Raw genomic sequence first — 22381 nt, 5'->3', positions numbered from 1 at the left:
AATAAGGCTGACATTTAGGAAACATTTTACTACTTTTTTATCATTTGTAGTTTAACACATTTTGTCTTTTTCTCATTCTCTCTGCATTTTGTTCTTGCTGATGAACATGTTCTTCCTCCTCTATCCCCCCCAAAATGAGTAAAATTCTACTAGAGAGGAAGCAATAATCAGTTAATGTCTGTATTTCCAAACAGACATATTTCAAGCTGTTGTGTAGTCTCTTACTGCAGTCTCTTATCTTCTGCTGCACCTGTCAGCAACTCCAGATGCCCATAGACAGTAAGAACATGATTGGTTTGGAGTAAGATCATTATTGGTTTGGAATTAAGTCTCCTTTTATTGAGAGAGGGGAAATGCATACTCTGAAAGCTAGTGTCCTTACTTAAGAGGGGAAGGAACCATTATACTTTTTAGCCATGATTTTTATATAATCTCTTTGGTTGAACAAAGGAAGATTCTGCTAAAGGATATCTATTAGGTTATTTAAAAACTGATTAACATGTGGTGTACAAATATAGTTATTCAAGAGACCCAAATTATATATACAGCTACTTTAATTAATAGATATTTTGTCCTGTGAAAAGCAGTCTCATAAATGAATGTCATATACTCAACATGGTGAATCCCCAAAAATGCTTGTGTCCCTTAATGATATAATTTTTTCATTGAGCAAGCTTGCGATGGCAAACCTGATTCGTGGAAATGAACTGGAGTTGGCAATCAGTGTGGGTACTGTCTTAGGAGAAAGTGCAGCACAAGCAACACATTATGCCCTAGAATTGCTAGCAAGAAAATGTATGACAGTAACAACATGGTAAGAATTTAATGAAAAGAATTAAATTTAAATCGGTGTACTGCATATTGCCCAAGTAAACATCTGGATTTGTCAGTGGGTTTCCTGTGCTATACCGAGCCCTGATTACAGTTGCACACTGTAATCGCAGATTCTGATTTGCAGCCATTACAATGTATTTTGTTTATTCTGTAGGAAATGATCAGAGATTCCTGGATCTCCTCATATTTTGTTGTAAAGAATTACTGGCACAGCATAACACCCCTTGGCCCACTGCATGTTGTGGTGGGTTGAAGAATGTATAAGATCAAGTAGGGAGAATCTGATAGTCAAGGGGCTCTGATATTTCAAGGCTTCCCTTTTTGTTTTTACTGGGTGTGATGCTTCAGGATGTCCATCAATTGGAAACATTTCATTGTGGAGACACACTCAATTGTAGACACCTCAAGGAATACAGAAAGGACCTTGATGGGTTAAAAATGACATTATTTATTGGTGCAATGTTTTTTGGGGGTTGGTTGTTTGCTTTCTGTTGTTTGTGTTTTTATAAAGTGTGCTAAAATATAAAAAGTCAAAACTAAATATTCATGCTCTTCCTCATCTTCTCAAATCTACAGCTTTGGGGAAATTTCCATTTTATTTGTGTTTAGCACCCAAATAGTGTTAAAAGCAAACTTGTGCTATTGGAAAGGCTGGTGGTATTTTACTTGAGATACTCAATTCCACATATGCAGACTCAGCCACCAGATTTTGTTGTATATACTGACAGTGTTTTCAGTTTGATGCTTTAAAAACTGTTCCAGGTAGCATGATTTGTAGGCCATTTTATGAGGGCTTCTTTGGATTTTTTAAAATAAGCATTTGATTTCACTTTTTTGAGCCATTTCTATTCACTTTGAAAAAAATGGTTAAATTGCTTTTGAAGATGAGTATGTGTGAGTAACTGATCTTGAAAATAGTTGAAGAACTTGTGAAATGTCCTACATCCTGAAAAAGCCTTTCTGTAACTTGGAAAAGTGGATATTGCATGGTAATAATACAACAGATTTTCCAAGGACCTTCTTTAGGTTGTTAAAGGCTATTATTTTGTTGTTGAAATTGGTTACCTTGACCCTTAGATTTGCTGTTGTAGTTTAATAACTTTCTATTAGATTTTTCCTCTGTAAAGTAAGAACACAAACAAAAGTTTTGTTCATTACTGTTTCAATGTCTTCTTTATAGCCTTCCATCACTTGGATACAGGTATTTTGTTTGTTTATAGAAAGAGATTTGAAAAGCATGTGACTTTACTAATGCTAAAAATAAGCTTAAACTGAGCACTCTACTTTTAAAATTGTCATCAACATCTTAAAGCAGGATAGAAAGCGGTTGCAAATTTTGGACAGCAGCTTACTCCAAATGTTTGAAAGCCCAGGACTGCATTCTGAAAATGCAGGGGAACTCAGTAGGACTTTTTGCCATACACAGGGGCAAGTCAGTCTGTGGGTCACAGGAGAAATGGTTTCTGCATTAATCAAGAGTCACCAAACAAAACAGAATAATAAGTTATTAAAAGCTTAATTGAATAATCATTTCAAAATAATTTCTTAATATGTGTTTGCTGCTTGTTAAGGAGGGGGTAGCAAATGGTAAAAAGTTAGGAATATTTCCAACACGTCAGTTTGCTAAAACACCGTTTTCCTTTCAGAAGGATGAAAATAGGTATTACATTCTTTTCTTCCATGGTTTCTCCTTTGTAATGTCACAGAAACACTAGCCATTCTGAATCACTGAGAAATGCTTTACGCTGATGTCATGGAGCTCCAGAAGACTGGAAGTTTGAGGATGATTTAGTGACACAGGGACACATTAACGTGTTTCAAATTGGATAGATCCTACTCTTCCTTCTCATACCTGCTCACTTATCTTCCATCTCACTTTGAGGTCATTCTGATGCTCTAGGATTGCACAGCTGTTTAACTCAACAAACTAAAGCAACAGAAAATTAACACAAAATTCCCCCAAAAGATTAATTAATAGCTTAAGCCTCATTTATTGTACCAAGATACTCTTAGAGACTGAAGCTGCTTGTTCTTCTGTGGATATAGTATTTTTTTCAGTAAATGCTTCTTTATAAAAGTAATGTAAAAGGGATAACAGTTTTCTCCTATCACAAACCATCAAGAGTAACTATGTGTCATCTTTTGTTTGTGCAGGGATTTAGCAGCTGATCTTCTTATGATGATTCCTGATAATAAACTGCATTTAGTAAAACTATGTGCATTTTATCCTGGATGTGTAGCAGAAATAAATGACCTGCATGAAAAGGTACAGTGAAAAAGAATTTACCCAAATGATTACAAGAGGTTATGTATTGATTTGTTTACTAATTTCAAAAACACTTCAGGCCACATAAATCTGTAGGATGAATTTGTCACTAACAGTCTTATATGTTACATATCCTTTTTTGCACTTTTAGTCTTCCTTGACTTTATTTTCAGTACTGCGCAAAAATAACTCTCTGTATTTCCTTGGCATGGGTTACTTCCTGAAGTAGCTTATTATCTACAGAATTACCTGTCTGTATGATTTATAACCTCCTCATAATGGAAGTGCAGCCTAATCATGTCTTCACATATCAGCCTCCTGTAGTACCCTGAATTTTGTTTCACATTTTATGTGTGTAATCTCCTTAAATCCCCCCATTTACCCTTCAGTAGCAGAAGGGTCTCCTCCAATAAATTCCTTAACATTCAACTCAGACTGCACATCTATTAAACAGTAGTAAAAGTTCACAACAACATTGATAATGGAAACTGATACTGCTTAAATCAAAAGTTAGGGATTTTTTTTTCTGCTGTGTTGTTCTCTGGTCTAGATAGCTTTCTTAATGTGCATTACATGCACATATGTCCTTTCAAATGATGACTCATCTTTCTGAGAGAGTTTGAGATTTTTATGTAACTAGTGATAGAACAAGACGCAATGGCCTCAAGCGGCAGCCGGGAGGTTTAGACCAGACATTAGGGAACAGGCTGCCCAGGCAGGTGGTTGAGTCACCATCCCTGGATGTGTTTAAAACCTGTGTAGATGCAGTGCCTGGAAATAGGGCTTAGTGGTGGACTTGGCAGAGTAAGGTTAATAGTTGGAGTCTGTGATCTTTTAGGTCTTTTCCAACCTAAAATGATTCCAATTGTACGACTCTGTGCAAACTTCAGAATTTCTCTGCATCATATGGAACTGAACTTTACAGTCATCCTTTGGCATAATCTTTGTTTTCCAGTGTAATCTTCCTGATGTAGAAGAGTGCATGCGGTTGGCAGAAACAATTCAGGCAGGTGGGGATATATTCGAAACTATAAAGTACTACCTTTTAAGCACAGAACCTGAAAAGGCTCTCCCGATTGGCATTCAGTATGTGAAAGGTAAACACTTGAATGAAAAAACATTTTAAAGCCTAAATGATTTCTGAAGCTTGCCTCTTGAGATAACTTTGTTTCTGATTTTCAACAGAACAACTTTGTGGCTCAGATTGGACTTTAGATTCAGTGTGTCCATACCTTGATCTTCTAAGTTACATACGCACCGAACGACTAGTGTTGCATAAATGTAGTGAGTGAGTATATTTTCCATTAAAATGGAATTTTAATGAAAGGAAACTTTTGGAATTTTAAATAAATAAATTAATAATCCAGGTATTTTACTGCTTCTTTCTTTATGGGACATTTACAATGGAACAATCAATGTTGAGCCCATTTGAAGAATCTCACTTTGATCAGCTCTGGTTTCAGTTTCCTGAAGGAAAAGAGCAGTGGTGCTACGTGATACGGGTTTTTATATCAAAGTATTAAGGAAATTTAAGCTGAGGGCGATAGCTCTCAGAATTAACTCTGAAATAGTTGAATAGCTGTGGTTCACCTTTATCAGAGATGGCTGAGGCTAGGCCTGGATGCATGCACAGGTGTACATGTGAAGGACTAAAAAGAGCAAAAAGCTTAACTTGTATCTGTGGCCTGTGGGAAAACTTGGTGAAAGTCAAGTCCATGCTAATATAAGTGTCTTAGTGATGTTAGTTTTTGTAATTCTGCATGATTGTGCTTCATAACTATGTGCTGTACATGCTATTAAAAAATTAATAATTGAGATCAATATAAAGTAGATGGAGTCTGTTTAACAATTACATCGCACGGAAAGTAAGCATAAGCAGTAAACATTTATTCTCCACAGAAGATGGATGGCTAAGTTAGGTTTTGAAGTTGTAATTTGAAAATTAGTTTGTTAAATCTTTTTGCAGATGCTTGTAATTCTTCATGATTAATACTTGTCCATTTATAGATTTCGGAATGAGTTGTTGATTTTGTGTGGTTACATTGGAGCTTTACTTGCTATCAGAAGACAGTACAACAGCATTGTACCTGCACTTTATGAGTATACAAGGTAATATTATGCCTTCAGTAACACTGAGAAATCTCAGTCTCTATTATGACTTATGATGTACATTATCTGCACTTCCCCCTGTACCCTCCCCTCCCCTTCTGCCCCCAGCCACCTGGAAAAAAAAGTAAATCTGAGTTCTCAGCTCTGTCAAAGGGTATGCCCATGCCTGCATATAGAACCTTTCTTACTTTAAACAGAAGTTTCTGAGGTTATGCAACAAATTGTGAATCCAGGATTTCAGTCAAACTCTTAAGTCTGTAAGGAAAAGAATTTTTAGAAGTAGATGGGTATTCAGCATTACATCCATGTATGATTATATGTTGACAGTAAGAGTTCTAATTTTTTATCTGTGTGTAGACCATTTGTCAAAACTTGCTTAGTAGCAACAAGTATGCTTTGAATTTTGAGTTCATGATTGGGCACTAGCTTGATTCCCACCCAGAAACCTGTCTTAACCTTCTGTTACTCAGAGAGCTAATATTCCATTAGTACACTTGAGCTGGCCCACTCGATCTGACCTGGCGTGGTCCTGCCCACATAACCTAGGTCAATCCCAAACAGTCACCTGACTTGACTTGACCTGACTACACCTGCCTGATTAGACTTGAGTGACTTGCACCAGCTCAACTCAACCATTGAGTCAGAATAGTTTGGGTTGGAAGGGACCTCAAAGGTCATCTAGTCCAACCCACCTGGAGTGAGCAGGGACATCCTCCATTAGATCAGGTTGCCCAAAGCCCTGTCGAGCCTGACCTTGAATATCTCTAAGGATTAGACCTCAAATACTTCCCTGGGCAACCTGTTCCAGTGTTCCATTACCCTCATGGTAAAGAACTTCCTCCTAATGCCCAACCTAAAACTACGCTTCTCTGATTTCAAACCATTGGCCCTTGTCCTATCACTACAGGCCTTTGTAAATAGTCCCTCTCCAGCCTTCTTGTAGGCCCCCTTCAGGTACTGGAAGCCTTCTATTAGATTTCCCCTGAGTTTTCTCTTCTCCAAGATGAACAACCTTATCTCCCTTAAACTGTCCTCATAGGAGAGATGTTTCCAGTGCCCTGATCATTTTTGTGGCCCTCCTCTGGACCTGCTCCATCAGATCCACGTCCTTTTTGGTGTTGAGGGCACCACTTCACCTCACTCACTTTATGTCACCTAATTTGGCCCCCTTGTCATGACTGGATTTGACTTGGTTTTACCCAACCCACTTGACATGATCCAACTTGACCCACTTGCCTTGACCCAGCTCACTAGACCAGACTTGGCTTCACCCAATCCAGCTTGGCCCAACCCACTTCACCTTAGTCAATCTGATCCCACTTCGACTTGAACCAACCAACTTGGACATGAAAGGAGAAACATTAAGATCAGTCTTTTCTTATCTAACCTGGTAAATAAAATAGGCTTACATACAATACTTCAGTATTCCTTCCTCAGAGTATAACCATGATTGTTTAGTCTTCATGTCTGGTTTAGTAATGATACTACTACCTAGCTGACTGATTTCCATTTCTGCTTCACAATTTGAAACTCTCATATCCTTTTGGTTTTGTCACCCAACTTGCTGAGTAGCAAGGACAGCTTTGAGGTACAACTGTGAGACTTCATAGTGCAAGCTATGTTGGCAATTTCAGCTCATTTATCTTCTCATCAAGAATAAATGTTGCATATATGTTGTCCAGTCCTTTCACATCTTACTACAACTGTAAGCTTTCTCTACACCTCCTGATACTTTATCAGAATTCTCTCCAAGGATAATTAAACAACATGAATTTAACATGTCTTGGAGCTATGTGTTTCTCCCTTTTCTTTGACTTCTCTCCATCAGATGTTTCAATAGCACTCCTTTCTTATTCTGCAACTTGCTGAGAGGATAGGAAAAAGGATTATTTGGATTTGTTGGCTTTTTTTCAGTTCTCAGCTTGGAAAACAAGATTAAATAGAAGCTTCTACAGAAGGGCTATTTTGATCTGAAAATTAATAGACCAATAACAAGCAGTCTTCGAGACTCAGTTTGTGATACTTTGGCTGTTAGTCTTTAAATTTCCCAGGGATTTAAAAAGCCACAGAACAATACTGTATTTTTTTCCCCTTAGATTAATCAATATTTTCAGGATTCATAGAGTTTTCAGATTCCAGATCACATTAAACTGGGCACTTACAAGCTTAAGATGGACATTTTTAAGGTATCCCACCACAAATGAGAATTTGGTGAATTAGGTCAAGTAATAACTGTGCCTTGAATTATGATTTGATAAATAAAAGTGCATCTACTGCAAGGCTTCTGAAATTGGTTTCTGCAAGAAATCAGGTGAAACAATGCTGTCCTAGAGCATATAGTGAACCATGCTACTCTATTTTTACCATACCTACTATGTATATAGGCAAAATGGGCCCTTACAAAATAAAAATGGGTCGTTGCAAAATAAAAATGTGCACAGCCCAAAAATCTAGAATGGTCTCAAAGGAAAAAAAAAAGGCAAAAACACCAGAGTGAATTAAAGGCAAGCTTAAATGAGAAAGTGTACATATGGATAATTAAATCCTGACTTAAATTAAGAGCTTTACTTTTATATCTAGAAATTTAATATTTCTAAGGTTTAATATAGTGATTACTGTGATGGACCAAGTTATTTCCATAAAGTTATTTTCATATCTTGTCAAAAATAGTTTTATATTATTACAGTCTGTCTTGTTTTAAGTACTTAATTGTTAGAATTAATTTGGACTTTAATTAATTGCATTCCTTTTCAGTCAGCTTTTAAAAAGACGGGAAGTGTCTGTACCTTTGAAAATTGAACAGCTTTCTGAGGAGCTAGATGCCTGGAGAGCTTGTACTCAATTAAACAAGTAGGTGGAAAAACACAAAATAACCATGAAGTATTTATGAACTAAACAGTATTTAACTGTTTAGTTTTAAAACCAGCATTTATTTTCTTTATAAAACCTGAGTATGAATGTGAGAGAAAAGAGTACTTTGTGAAGATGTATGGTTGAAAACCAAGTGTCTTTTGTTTGTAGGCCCACCGATGACTTGCCATGCACTCCACCATCTGAGTCACAAAGAACAGTGTATTCATTACTCATGTCCCGAATACAGGAGGAGCCGCTGAAAGGAATGGTTGGGCCAGATTATGTCACTGGATCAAATCTTCCTAGTCATTCAGATGCTCACATCTCTTGTTTGACAGGGCTAAGGATACAGGTATGTTTTCAGAGAGTTGATAATCTTCTGTCCTGATGATAGCATTGACTAGTTGTGAGATTGCCATAAATCTAAGGCCCCTCTTGTCATTTGAGAGGACAAACATTTTCCCTGTGCTTTGATGTCTCTTCCAACCTTGGTGATTCTGTGTGTGATTCTGTGAGAGCTGCAGAAGTTAAAAGCGCACAGGGACTGACTTTTGTTGTATAAGAAAGGCCTAGTTTCCTAATACAAATTTTTTCATTTCCATGGGAAAGGCATATTTTCATTGCCAAATGTTCTGTCTAAAGTGAGCACAACATTGCTACAGACTAAAATCATTCTATTGTTGGTACACATTTCCATAATGATGGATACCATAAAACTTGTAATTTGTGATTGATTAAAACCAGGTATTAGAAGACTAAATATTGAAATATATTTATTCATCACTCACATAAAGATTTATGATCAAAACATAACAGTCCTTTTATCACCTCTTTGGTATATGTTATGTCCATAAAGGGAAAATTGTCTGACTCTGGAAACACTGCTCTTAGGTTCCTGTTTCCAGACAGTGCCTCAGTGAATATACTCTTCTATGAGGCCAAATCTGTTTTCTCTGTCCAGTGCAAGATGCAAGCTCAAAAAGTATCAGGGATAGTTTTGCTTTGGAAATGGTTGGTTGCAGAATGTTACTAGGATTTTTGAGGTAAACAATTCACAACATTTTTTGAGGTAAACAATTCACATCATCAAATTTAGAAGTAACTTGCTGCCAACACTTGCACATTAGATCAATGGTCTCTGGCTGTGGATGTACTCTCAATATTGGCTAACATGTAAAGCTGCCATTGTTAAAATCTGTTCTACACGAATAGCAAATGCAGTCTCACCAGCTTGTCTCTACAGTGCCATTATTTCTGGATTAGTGACCATGACAAGTCATTGTTTTAGGCATGCAGATCAGCTCACAAATCACTCAGTTAATATTAAGGTAGAGTAGCCTAATTGCATGGGGTTTACAAGTTTTAAGTACCAAATTCAGAGAGCTTGTCTTTAAGAATTCACTTGAAATGCAGCCTTGAGACCATGTGTTGTCAAATGAAGAAATTAAGAAATAGCTCTTCTTCCATCAGATAAATTAATATTTTGTTTTTTTCATAGTGAATATTTGAAATTATTCTTTTGGCCTGCATGTAGACTCCATGTTTTCAAACAGTTCATGAAGGTATTACAGTGTTTTTTTTGTAGATGGGAAAGCACTCAAGATCAGCACAGATAATGACAGACACAATTAAATCAGTAAGGTATTCTGAAGGAAAAAAAACACCTTGATTCCTCATTTTCTAATTCAGGCTAAATTTAACGCTAGAATAATTGCCAAACATATATAAAATACTGCAGTTACTAAAAATCAAACTAAAATGTTAAGGATTATGAAATAAGAGGTCTCCAAGTTTTGGAGCATAACAAGTTCACTCAATTTATAGTGTGTAACTATTATTAAAGCTTTAAGGTGGCAAAGTACAGTTCTTGTACAATCGTAGACAATAGATGTAAATCAGGTTTGGATGTTCTTCTCCGATAACATTGTTTTCTGTTGTGGTAGCCTTTACCTAATATCTATATACTTTTTCTTCCCCTTCTCAAATAATTTTTGGTGTACAGGGTCCAGTGTTTTTCCTTGAAGATGGAAAATCTGCTGTTTCACTGAATGATGCTTTGATGTGGGCCAAAGTGAATCCTTTTTCACCACTAGGAACAGGAATACGACTTAACCCATTTTGATGAAGTGTTTTCTTCTGTAAATTGTAGTGCTTAAAAATAAAACTTTGGAGGTTAATACTGATTTAACTTTGATCGTCAAATGACAGATAGATGGCAGTTGACTCCTCCTGAAGGGCAGTTACTTGGACTTTTAAAATTGCAAAATGAGAACAAGATTTCTATCCAAATGTTTGTTGATATTCCAAAGAAAAAAATTATTTGAGAATCCAAAGAAAATAAAAGTCTTAACTTCATAGACAGCCATGTTTTTTTTTAAATAAGAATAGCATTGTCAGACAATATAGACATATTTGTCAACTCTGTGTAAATAGATGCCTTGCAAAGAAAGCAACTATCTGCACATTATCAAAATACGGATAACGAACTGTGAAATCCATAAACACACCTTCAAATGCATAATAACAGAATGACTTTATTGATAGCCACTCCAACCTGTTTTCTAGAATGATTAGAATCCTGCAGCTGTTCCATGTGCTGTGTCCCCCTTTTTAATTGTAACAAATTTTTACACGCAGGATTCTATAGCAAAAGAAAGGTTTTAAAAGTACTTAGATGATTTTCTTTTTGTTCATTAGTCATTGTACTTAAAAGCAGTACAAAGATGTTTATTAACATTTTGGTTATATAAGTAGATGACAGAATTCTGTTTTCTTCTAAGTTCATTTTTGGCAGCTGTTCCCCTTATACTTTCTCTGGAAGCTAAAATCTATTTATAAAATGTTTGGTTGTTTTGTTGGTTTTTTTTTCCTTAAAATAACAAAGGGTTTCTAAAGAGCAAACACCAAATGTATTGAATTTATTTAAATGCATTATGTACATTTTAAATACTTGTTTTCTTTTTATGTTCTTTATTAATTACAAATACACATATAGTATGAGAGACCAGAAGTAAATACTTTTGCATATATTTTTATTTATTAAATCTGTGCTCAAATGGGAAGAAAATTTTAGCAATAGCATACTAAGAATGCTTACATTTTAAAGCTGTGTATATTATGGAATTTAATCATAAGGCAAATCTTACTAATAATTCCCATCAGAATTGATGGCACACAAGCAGAAATCTGCTTCATCTGTTGTTACATTTTTTGCTGCTATTTAAAAATCAATTGTACAATCCCAATAGTTACATAAAATGTAAAGAAATTCTGGTTAAAAATTGGCAGAACTATTTCTGGAAAATTTGTTGTAGAACTGGAAATAACACAATGTCTGTTGTAGCAGACTATGGAACAAAATCCTTAATGCATAGATAAGCAATGCCTTCATCTAATGAGATGTAACAATGCCACCACACCAGAGAGGTAGGATGGAGATTAAAAACAAATAAAACATCCCATGTTTTGTGTTTTGTTGGTTTTGCTGGGTTTTTTTTTCTCTTTAAAAAGTTTCACTCTGCCAGTGTATTACTACAAGGTTTCTGGTGCCAGAATATATTGGAGGTTTAAGCTAAACTGGTATATAACCTGCACAAAAAAAGATTTGTACATACTTAGATGCTGGAACAGAATGTTTTCCTTTGTACATTTACTGTTTGGAACATGCTTTCCTTTGTTTAACCCTGTGGAGCTTGGGGACTTAGAGCTGGATTTGAGAAATAAATTCATAGTTTTTGAAAGAATTTTCCAGCAGTCAGTGTCTGATGTGTTGCTTCTGACAAATGAAAGGCTATCTGCCTTAGCACATAAATTACACAACCTTGTCTTTAGCAGTTTTTAATACAAAGTTAGAGAGCAAAGTTAAGAACAGAACATGCAGACTCGTGATTTATGACTGAGAGCTGAAGGATTGACGCAGCTGCCACTCTGCTATATTTTAAATATTTTGATGTGTCCTAAGGATTTTGATCAATATTTCAGAGTTGCATAACTGCATCAATTTCTTGCACTTAAGTTGTGCCTAAACTTGGAACCTTAAATAAATCTACTCCCTCTTTAAATTACAGTGAGCGTTACTCACTTTAAGGGACTCACAGCAATGAACTCTTTTGCTGCTGAAGCACAAAAATGGAGGCAAAGGGTTTGTTTTTTTTTTTTTTATATTGGGAATCTATCAAGTAAAAGTCAGTGTGAATAAAATGATGTTGAATTTTCTTTAAGGTTGTTGTACCCCATGAGGTAGTGAGGGGAACATGCAGAAAAGATTTTAAGTGTGTACTGCTACAACTGCGATTGCAACTGTCAGAATATAGATTCATCATTTAAGAATCCTTTTGTCTTCAAATTATTGTTTGAGTCTTCTGTAAAAGTCATATTTCTATTTGAATGAAGACATTTATCAAGCTCCACAGCTAATGCTTTCCAATTACTGTCAAATCTCAGTTACCTTCACTTTATCCCCACAAAATCAAATTCATTGTTCCATTGAAGAAATCCGATCAACATTACTGACATATTTATAAACTTCAGAGACTGCAGTCACATCTGAGACTTGCCTAGGTGAGTTCTACAACAACAATAACAACAACAGAAAATAATCTGTCATGCTGTAAACTCCTCACATTTCAAGTACTGCCTTGAAAATGGGCTGACACTTTTTAAATCCATGTAGATGAATTTCTTCATTGTTTACAATTCATTTAAATCCAGAATTAAAACAATTTAAGATTAATGCAAGAAACTCCTTTCTTTATACAGAAAACTAAACTATTGAGTTTAGATACCTTTTTCAGAATAGGCATTAGGGTTTTTGAAGGCTTGAAGACAAGTTGCAGTATTTCTACCATAGGTATAATGATCCAGCTCAGAAGGGCTAAGGAATGCCGCAGCTTCAGTAATACAGAGTTAGCAGAGGGGAGTATTTAACATGTGAATGGTGTAAGGGCTATTTATTAAGAGTAGATTGTATTCCAGCAGCAGAACACTACCCAAGGAATGCTGAATGTAGCCATGCAGCAGCCATCAAATGTTATGAAAAGCCAGGCAAAATTCAGAAGATTGTACACTTAACCCAATTCCTGTTACCATCCACATGGTTCCAATGGCACTGCTCAACCATGTTCAGGCAAGCAAGACAAAGGCAACCAAAGGAGACCTGCTGCTTACTGCCTTCAGTTGTCATTTTGCCACAGCACTGTATCTGTGGTAAAGTGTGAGTGTACCAAGCTCTGGTCCTGCTCTTCTACTTTTTAAGAAAATAAACACCAACAACTAAAGCACTCATGTGGATCCTCTTCACTCTCTTGCATTCTCATTCTCCTGTACACATTAATGTTGGCATTAACCTTCCATCTGTTTATGTTAATACAGGCCTCCACCATTATTTCTGGTAACTTGATGTTAACTCTTCAATAGCTTTGAAGCTGTTCTGGTAATCGTAGATAACTATGACTGGTATAGTAGTAAAAATCTGCCTCCCTGCCTTGAAGATTCTAAAGGAGAGAATAGAATAGAATAGAATAGAATAGAATAGAATAGAATAGAATAGAATAGAATAGAATAGAATAGAATAGAATAGAATAGAATAGAATAGAATAGAATAGAATAGAATAGAATAGAATAGAATAGAATAGAATAGAATAGAATGGAAATGGAATGGAAATGGAATGGAATGGAATGGAATGGAAATGAAATGGAATGGAATAGATCAGGTTGGAAAATACCTTCAAGATCATCGCATCCAACCTATCAACTAACCCATGGCACCAAGCACCCCATCAAGTCTCCTCCTGAACACCTCCAATGATGGTGACTCCACCACCTCCCCGGGCAGCCCATTCCAATGGCCAATCACTCTCTCTGTGTAGAACTTCTTCCTAACATCCAGCCTAAACCTCCCCTGGTGCAGCCTGAGACTGTGTCCTCTTGTTCTGGTGCTGGTTGCCTGGGAGAAGAGACCAACCCCCAACTGGCTACAACCTCCCTTCAGGTAGTTGTAGAGAGCAATAAGGTCACCTCTGAATCTCCTCTTCATTAACAACCTCACTCAATATTACTTAGTTTTTACAGTTTTGCAACATGCAATTACTTTCACTTTGAAAACAGGGAAATCGATAAATACGCATCTTAACTAGCCTGACCAAAGCTAGTAGCCAAGCTGAAGGGAATCAAGCAGTAGTCAATATCCAGGTTCATGAGGTCAACAGGTAGGTTAAAGTGTCATCAAGTTTCACTTCAAAACACATTTTGTACTTGTGACTGTGCTATTTCTTATCAAATCAGGATAGAATAGATACTGAGTAGTCATCAGTGAGTGATGATGATCAGCCATTAAATCTCCTGTAGGCATTAGAGATTTGCCGTTTATGAGTTAAGATCACACAGATGCCCCGTATCAGAGATTCTGGTGGTTTGCAGTGCATTGTTCCCTCCACCCGGGTGCGTTTCAGTTTCTCTTCCACAAATAAAAACAGTAGTAATAATAATAAAATAATTTTTAAAAAGGCAACGGGAAAAAAAAGCTTTAGGCATGCGCAGGTGTGAGGAAGATGCCTGTATGAATCTGTTACCCAAACTGAGATTCCTTGTTGCTCCCAAAAGCCTTTTAATTCACCCAAAAAGGCTTTCAGCACTGAGATGTAATTTGCGCTGACAGAAAAATAAGCCAGATACTGCCAAAAGCAGCTGCGTTAGCCTGGCTTTTCTCGCTGGAACCACCTCGTTCTTGTGCAGGCAGACCTCCAAATGATAGACTTTAAGCTGGCACCTCGCCTGCTGCTGCCCCACGCAGCAGCGGCTTTGTAGTGGCTCTGGGCCTCGGTGGGCTGGCGGTCCGGCGGGATCTCCACGTCCAGGTAGCCTTTGGCCACGTCCCAGCCGACACAGCACACCGAGGTGCCCGCACCGGCGGCAATGCCTGGGGAAGAGGAAGGGGTGGAGTCTCTGCAGCCAGCGGAGCACAGCGAGGAGCAGCCCTAGCTGTGGAAAGCCCATGGCGGGGCAGAGCTACCCTCCCCGCTGCCCGGCAGGCGCCGTGGCAAGGCCGCCGGCGGCTTGGCTCGGCTCGGCTCGGCTCCTCCCTGCGGCCGGCTGTCAGGCTCGCTGCTCGGGTGAGCCTCTGCTCGGGCAGCTGTAAAGCACAAGGAGCCCCGCTCGTCGTACCGTATCCGAGGGAGCCAGTGTGGTGTCGCCCATGTATGTCGACCGTTTCTATCTCGAGTGTTTCTTCAGCAAGCCTGCAGGATTTCACACCTGGATTTCTTTGCAGCACCGTGATGCTACACTACAGCAGTTGTTTTGGTAATACCTTGTGATGCTGTTTTGCAGATACAGTAATTCATATAATAAGAGATACTTCAGCCAATAAAGAATCGTAGCATCATAGTATCATTAGGATTGGAAAAGACCTCCAAGATCATCAAGTTCAGTCGTCAACACTACCGTGACTACTAAACCATGTCCTGAAGTGGCGTGTGTACACATTTTTTTAACACATCCAGGGATGGGGATGCCACCAGTTCCCTGGTCAGCCTGTTCCAATGCCTGACCACTAAGTAAGGAAATTTTCCATAATATCCATACCAAACCTCCCCTGGATCAACTTCAGGTCATTTCCTCTCATCCTGTCACTAGCTGCTTGGGACAAGAGACCAACACACACCTTCCTACCACCTCCTTTCAGGTACTTGTAGAGAGCAATAAGGTCTCCCATCAGCCATCTCCAGACTAAACAATCCCAACTCCCTCAACCACTCCTCAATAAGACATGTTCTTCAGACCCCTTGCCAGCTTCATTGCCCTTTCCTGGATCTTTTTCAGCACCCCACTGACTTATACTGTGGTGCCTCAAACTAGGCACAGTAATCAAGTTGCAGCCTCACAAGTCCCAAGCACAGAGGCACTATCACTTCCTACTCCTGCAGGCCACACCATTTTTGATACAGACCAAGATGCTCTTGGTCTTATTGGCTACCTGAGCACATTACTGGTTCATACTGCTCATACTGTGACTGAAGTGCAGGACCCAGCACTTGGCCTTGTTAAACCTCATACAACTGATCTCAGCCCATCAATTCAGTCTGTCCAGATCCTTCTGCAGTCTTCCTACCCTCAAGCAGACCAACAGTCCCTCCCCATTTAGTGTCATCTGCAAACTTACTGTGGGTGCGATCAATCTGCTCATGCAGATGATTGATAAACACATTAAACATGGCTAGTTCCAAACTTGAGTACTGGGGAACACCACTTATGACCAGCCACCAACCAGATTCAACGCCATCAAAACTACTCTCTGAGCTCAGCCATCCAGATGCTTTTTAACCTAGTGAAGAGTCCACCTGTCAAAGCCACAAACCACCAGCTTTTCTAGCAGAATACCTTCTAAGCTTGAGCGTGCTGTACTAGTCTTTAACAGTGCTCTAATATGGTTCAATGTTTGCATCAGATCCTGGTTCCAAATATTTTAATACATTGTTTAAAATTCATATCATACTAAGAATCCAGCCCATCAGAAACCCCTTTGTAATGGTACCCTACATAATGAGAACAAAACCATTTTCATTTCTGGATAAACAGGAGATCATTCTTTGGAAAGTACTTTACCAAACAGTAATGTCAGGTATTTCATTGCTATGTATTTTTGGTATGTGGCATTAGCATGGTTTGATCTCCCAGAGACCTGTTCCAGCACACGTTGCCCTGGCAGGATTAACATCTATTCCCTATTTTGTTTGTTCCTGTTACATAGTAACAGATGGAATGCCCATCCAACTTGGCTCAGCTTGCCAAGTCATGCTATTTTCATATAGCTACCTCAAGCAAACGATTAAAGAGTATATTGAGAGCTGCATCTTGCATGAGATTGAAGTAAATGGTAAACTACTTCTGGATTACTCTTCGGGCTAATCTACCATTCTAGTGAATGTAGTGTGTTCTAGTAGTACCAGATATCTGTAAACTCATTTGCTCAATGGCCACATGGTCTTGGATGATGGCAATTATCAGTGGGAAAGGTGGGAACAGACATTGCAAATGCCACAAGAGCATGAACACACCTATTTGAGGTGAGATGGCTTGGACTTTGATGTGACTTTCAGCAAAACTTCTAATTTAGTTTCAAACAGGTGTTTAGCAGAGTAGCCATGCTTGCTGAACACTAATCTTATTGTATAGAACACGGGTGAGCTTTTTTTTCCTATGACACTTTTCCTGTGTCAAACTTGAAAAGTGCTGTGCACACTTGAAGGTGTGGGTCTAAATTATCTCATTCTACACAGAAAAGTTCAACAGTGCCATAGCTGGCTTCGCACTTCCTTGTTTCTTGAAGTAATACACAGTAAAGGTATTGTACATAAAATTACTAGTTTCTGGATCAAAACCAAAACCACCCAACTTGCTCCATTACAGAATATGTACTTTAGGGACTCCTAAGCAGTTCCTCTTTCTTGCATCTGGCTTGACTCAAGAAGAGGCCCTCACTAGAGTTTTTGCAAGCAACAAAGGCAAATCCAAGATGATTTTAACATGGGCAAGTGTCAGAGAGCTGCAGTTTTATTAAGTGGATACAATTTAGCAACTGAGTATGCATTCTTCTTTGTGAAAACTTCCCCTGTAGTTACATCCTTAGCATCTTTCCAGTAGGAACATACATACTGAAAATAGTCACTGAAAAGGAATGGGTGAATCACCAAGGGCAAGTGGCGATTTTTCATGTCTCTCATGCTTTGGTTTGCAGGAACTGACTAACAGCAACTGAAGAAGTGATCTGTTCTCAAAGAATGACCAAGCAAAAAGACTGAGAGAAGAAGCACTATATTCCAATGAAGTAGTCAAATCACCTTTTTTTTGACATCATGGAAGGGCATGAGTGAGGCAGAAATCCTTTGGGGTTTCTACTGTTTCCGGAAGAATTCAGCTTTCCTTCTCTGGCTAGAGAGCTGAACAATAAAATTCCAACCTCATCACAGAAATGTCTGCTAGAGCATTCTGGGATTCTGCAATGTGAGTTTTGGAGCTGGAAAACTGTTTATAAAACTAGCCTTCAAGAGAAACAATGTCTTTATTCAGGGAACATTAGTCTGGAGTCTTGCATCCACCTCCTGAACTTGAGGTTGAAGATACAGCATCCACATCTCCAGGATATGCCTTCAAAAACCTCACAAATACCATACAATTATATATGCCTTTTTCTGAGGCAAATAATTATATAATATGCCCATGAGTTGTGATGCATCATTGTTAGGAAAAAATAAAGAGCCCAGATAATTCTGTTTTACAAGAGGAGATTAAAAGTATTTCAGTATTAAGTTTTTTTGGGGAATATTCCTCTGAAATTGTAAAAGTTATGAATTGTACTAATCAACAGAGCAACTACAACCTGTGCTGAAAAAAATTGTGATTATGTTCACAGCAGCATAATTCTGATTCACAGCACTGACAGTGGGGAATAACAAAGAGATCCTCTTGCTGTCGTTAAATAAATTCTCTATATAAACAAAAAGAAAACTGACATTTAGTTGTTTTATTTTTTTTCAATGTATATAGTGTACCTATCACCACACATTTTTAGGTACACCATAGAAATTTAAAAACACATAAAATAATGACCTGAAATGGACAAACTTAACAAAGAAACTCTTTGTGGTTCAGGTGTGTCAAACAGATTTTAAAAGTATAAATACAATTAACAGCACTAAAGCTATTTAGTAAGTGTTAAGCTAAAGCTATACAATCATTTTCCATTCTAGTCAGCCTTATGAGCACCTTGGTACCAGTTGCTGAATGGCTCCCAATTATTAATATATATCAACACCAGGTGTCAAAAACTTAAGTAATATGCAAAAGGCTTTTTTTAGTTTTCCGCCCAGCAGTTCTTTTGATAAAACGTATAATAAACAGAAAGGAGAAAAAGTAGTTGCTATTCAAGTTTCCGAAGGTTAATTACTTTGTTATCTATACTGTAAGAAATTCTTCAGTATTGTTGGCAGCTGGAGTTGTGGGACAAGATGCAGCCTTGCTCTTCCTATGCAATTTCTGATACATAGTCGGCAGAGCTGACAAAGAGAAGATGGTGTGGCTGCAAACAAAAAAGAAAGGAGTTTAATTACACAACAATAAAAGCTAGTTAGTACTTTTATTCTATAACAGTCTTTCACAATTATGAGATTTAAAAAAAAATTAAAAATCATATTTTTGCAAATTTGTCCTTTTCCTTCCTTCTTTTTCTTTCCTTGTTTTTTTTTCCTCCCCTCAAAGATGAAGGCTGGGGCTGCTGAAATCAAGGAAAAACTCAAAAAAGAGAAGTCAGGCCAGCAGGTTATTTGTGTTTTGAAATTAAAACCCTACTCCCAGACAATGTTTGATGTCCATGACATGACTTAAAACTGCAGGTTGTTTTTTCTTTATTCATAGAAAAGGTGAAGACGTGCTACAGCACCACAAGATCAACGCATCACTGCAACAAGAATAAACAGAAAAAATATCGTAAGATCCTGGACCACATTGGTGGTCTGACTAGCTCATAAGAATGCCTTTGTCCCTCTATGTCCCTTCCTTCCCTCAAAACAAACATGTTGCTGTTTCTCTGAGCAATAAAATCATACAAGTTTCATACCAATTCTTTTTGTCTTTATATCTTTGCTGTGACTTTTAGAAAAATCCTATTAACCTTAGCAATTTTGTGATAACCAACTGTTTTCAGAGGGGTTCAACAGCAGTCTGACTACAGAGATGTCTTCTGCAGCAGAAAATTAATCAACGCTGTTTGTCAGTTCACCTCCAAAGAGATGCCAGTGGTTATTGCAATAGTTTCTCTGCTTCTTTCCCACCTATGTCTAGTGGCTCATTTTAATGCCATTTGTATAAACAAATCCTGTTCCCTTTGGGATATTCTCTCTCTGAGGCAACAGACATTTAAGAGTTTTAAGGGACTCTGAAGTGTCGACTCCTATTTCTCAGGTTGTTATAATTCAGTAAAGAAAATTTAGAAAATTAAACTTATCATAGTTTTTGCTTACAATCAAAACAAAGTGTTTTATACGCACTTAAAAATATATTTTCTTAAAAATATTGGGACAGCTGGCCAAAACCAAACATATTTTTAATCTGAAATTGAAATACTCTCTTTCTTTTTAATAAGGTCTGTAACAGCAAATAAAATGTAGCTTTAATGGCTAATGGTGTAAACACCCAATAAACATAAGATGATACTTTTTCACCTTGTATGAATTCAGATGCTGCTTGGTCAACAGGCTTTGGCCTGAGACTAAATATTACTGGGTGTTTTTATAGTTAGAAAGGAATTTACCTGACTATTAATACACACATTTCACAAAGCACAATGTTAGTTTATATAAGATGGGTTGTTTGGAATTACTTTTGGGGGGTGGGGTGAGGTGTGGGGTTTTTTTAAGAATACAAGTTATAGCTGCAAAAGCATTCATGTAAAACTTACCTTCATGGAGGAGCAGCAGTCTCTCTACTGAACTGCTTGGAGCAGCTAAATCAACAGGCCTCTCAAAATCTGTATTTTTGGCATTTATATCTGCCCCAAATTCAAGAAGTAAGTTTACAATCTCTGTACTAGAATGTTGAGCAGCAGCGTGGAGTGGAGTTTCTAAATACTTTCCTTTCTGCACATTGGCACCTGGTAGGTAGATGTGCATAATGAAAACGTAAGAAAAGATTCATCAAAACTGTCATTGAGTAAAGATGATGTTATAAAATGAACAGAAAGAAATACACTGTTCTAGAATGTGAATTTAGCCACTTTATTAAATTCATGGCATAGCACTATAGCAAATGATATCAGTGTTTCTTTTTGAACCCATACACTTATCCTAGGTTTTAATACCTAAGCACAGCTTTATAAAAAGAAAAGTAAAATAAAACTAGGTTATGTGAGCATCACCATTGCCCTAATTTATAAAGTACATTTGGTACATGTTTAAGATAATTTGCACTACATGAAAACATACTTTCCTTATATATAATCTCATTGTAACCATTAATTCTCCAAATCCACAGAACTCTAATTATGTGTGTTAATAAGGAATTGCTAATTTAAATTTAAATGGACTAAACAAACTTGCAATAATGCATTCATATTCAAGAAAAAAATATCCACACAAGAGCTAAACAAAACTAGTTAGTATGGAAGAATCCCCCTTTTAAGTAAGCTGTTAGCCCCCCTAAAACTGAGTTTGCCTTAGTTTTCTAGAGTATTGAAGCAGAAGAAAACACAGACTTCTTAAGAGAGCTTTACTGATCTTGTGAGACCAAAAATTGGCTTCTGTACCAACTCTTGTCCCTGAATCAACAATTTTTGTATTTTAATTCCCAGTTAAGTAAAATAATTTAATATTATCACAGGCCTAGCAATTAGATTTTAAGTCCAAATAACTTACTGTTCTGAGTATTAACAATTTTAGAACACTTCCACAATATCATCCTCTTGCCTATTTGATTGTTTATTTGCTTTTCAACTTCTAATACATTCTCATAAAGTGATAAAATATGAAAAAAGTTCAGACTGATAGAAGTAGTGACTTATATTCTCAATTTATATACCCTTTTCTACCTTTTCTACTTTAGGACATCAACAATAAAAATCATGACATAGGAGAGTTAATCGCACAATGAGACTGACTCAACAAGAAACGTAACTGCTTAAACTCCAAATAACCTGCAATTAACTAGAAAAACAATTCTGGTGCAATCATGACAGCAATTACTCATTTAAACATTTTAATTTACTGTGCTGCAGGATACCGAAGCCCTGTACGTCATTACCTGAAAGAGAGTAAATAATTCTCTAAATCAGTTATGTCCCTGGACTTGTGCTGAAACAGACAGCATCCAATGTCTCATGTTGATTAAATAAATAACATGAATTTTAGGTTCAAATGCCTTTTCCCTTACCTCTTCCTTTTGCAACTTAGCCTCTATACCTTGTAAAATATCAATCAGGACATGCTGAAGAATGAAAAAGCGTGGGAATACCTTGCTATAAATTTCTGTTGAAATAACAATAATCACTATATAATGTTTTTTCCTCAAGGTTGATTTTTTATCTTTGTTTTTACTACAGAAAATTAACATCTACAAAGCTGTAGTAAATACTAAACATTTTGAACATCCATTTTTACTGGTCTTGCTTCCTTTTTACCCTCATATGCTTGCTATACCACACAAAAATGAAAAGCATGGGAAGTTTTTGTAAGAAAATATGCATCACAAGTAGAGCCCTGCATGCAAGGCTTCTAGGTTCACTGATGGGGCACAGCTCACTTCAAAGATGAGAACAGCATGCTTGTTTCATAC

The 22381-nt window shown here is 37.2% G+C and overlaps 2 protein-coding genes across 13 annotated transcripts in view; one reads left to right on the top strand and one right to left on the bottom strand.

The window, feature by feature from the left end:
- Positions 1-12800, top strand: part of WDR17 (WD repeat domain 17) — a 45892-nt gene extending 33092 nt beyond the window's left edge. For 5 of the 7 annotated variants that reach the window (XM_068137046.1, XM_068137047.1, XM_068137049.1 and 2 more), the window contains exons 22-30: positions 675-814; positions 2015-2035; positions 2989-3100; positions 4056-4197; positions 4286-4388; positions 5108-5209; positions 7964-8059; positions 8231-8414; positions 10065-12800. In XM_068137046.1, the coding sequence (XP_067993147.1) occupies positions 675-814; positions 2015-2035; positions 2989-3100; positions 4056-4197; positions 4286-4388; positions 5108-5209; positions 7964-8059; positions 8231-8414; positions 10065-10184 (1020 nt within the window). In that variant the 3' untranslated portion in view covers positions 10185-12800. Of the gene's footprint in view, positions 1-674; positions 815-2014; positions 2036-2988; positions 3101-4055; positions 4198-4285; positions 4389-5107; positions 5210-7963; positions 8060-8230; positions 8415-10064 lie in introns of those variants that run through there. The other 2 variants (XM_068137045.1, XM_068137050.1) reach the window with 2 other exon arrangements.
- A 4777-nt stretch (positions 12801-17577) lies between these two features.
- Positions 17578-22381, bottom strand: part of ASB5 (ankyrin repeat and SOCS box containing 5) — a 38229-nt gene continuing 33425 nt past the window's right edge. For all 6 annotated transcript variants that reach the window (XM_068137039.1, XM_068137043.1, XM_068137038.1 and 3 more), the window contains 2 exons: positions 20514-20705; positions 17578-19136 (listed from right to left, as the gene is read on the bottom strand). In XM_068137039.1, the coding sequence (XP_067993140.1) occupies positions 19009-19136; positions 20514-20705 (320 nt within the window). In that variant the 3' untranslated portion in view covers positions 17578-19008. The remainder of the gene's footprint in view (positions 19137-20513; positions 20706-22381) is intronic.

This window comes from Melanerpes formicivorus, unplaced genomic scaffold, assembly GCF_026170545.1.
Source record: "Melanerpes formicivorus ecotype bairdi unplaced genomic scaffold, bMelFor1.0.p_v2 SCAF_4, whole genome shotgun sequence".
NCBI classification, from domain to species: Eukaryota; Metazoa; Chordata; class Aves; order Piciformes; family Picidae; genus Melanerpes; species Melanerpes formicivorus.
The sequence above is the reverse complement of the archived record's forward strand: the minus strand, read 5'-3'. Positions and strand labels throughout refer to the sequence as shown.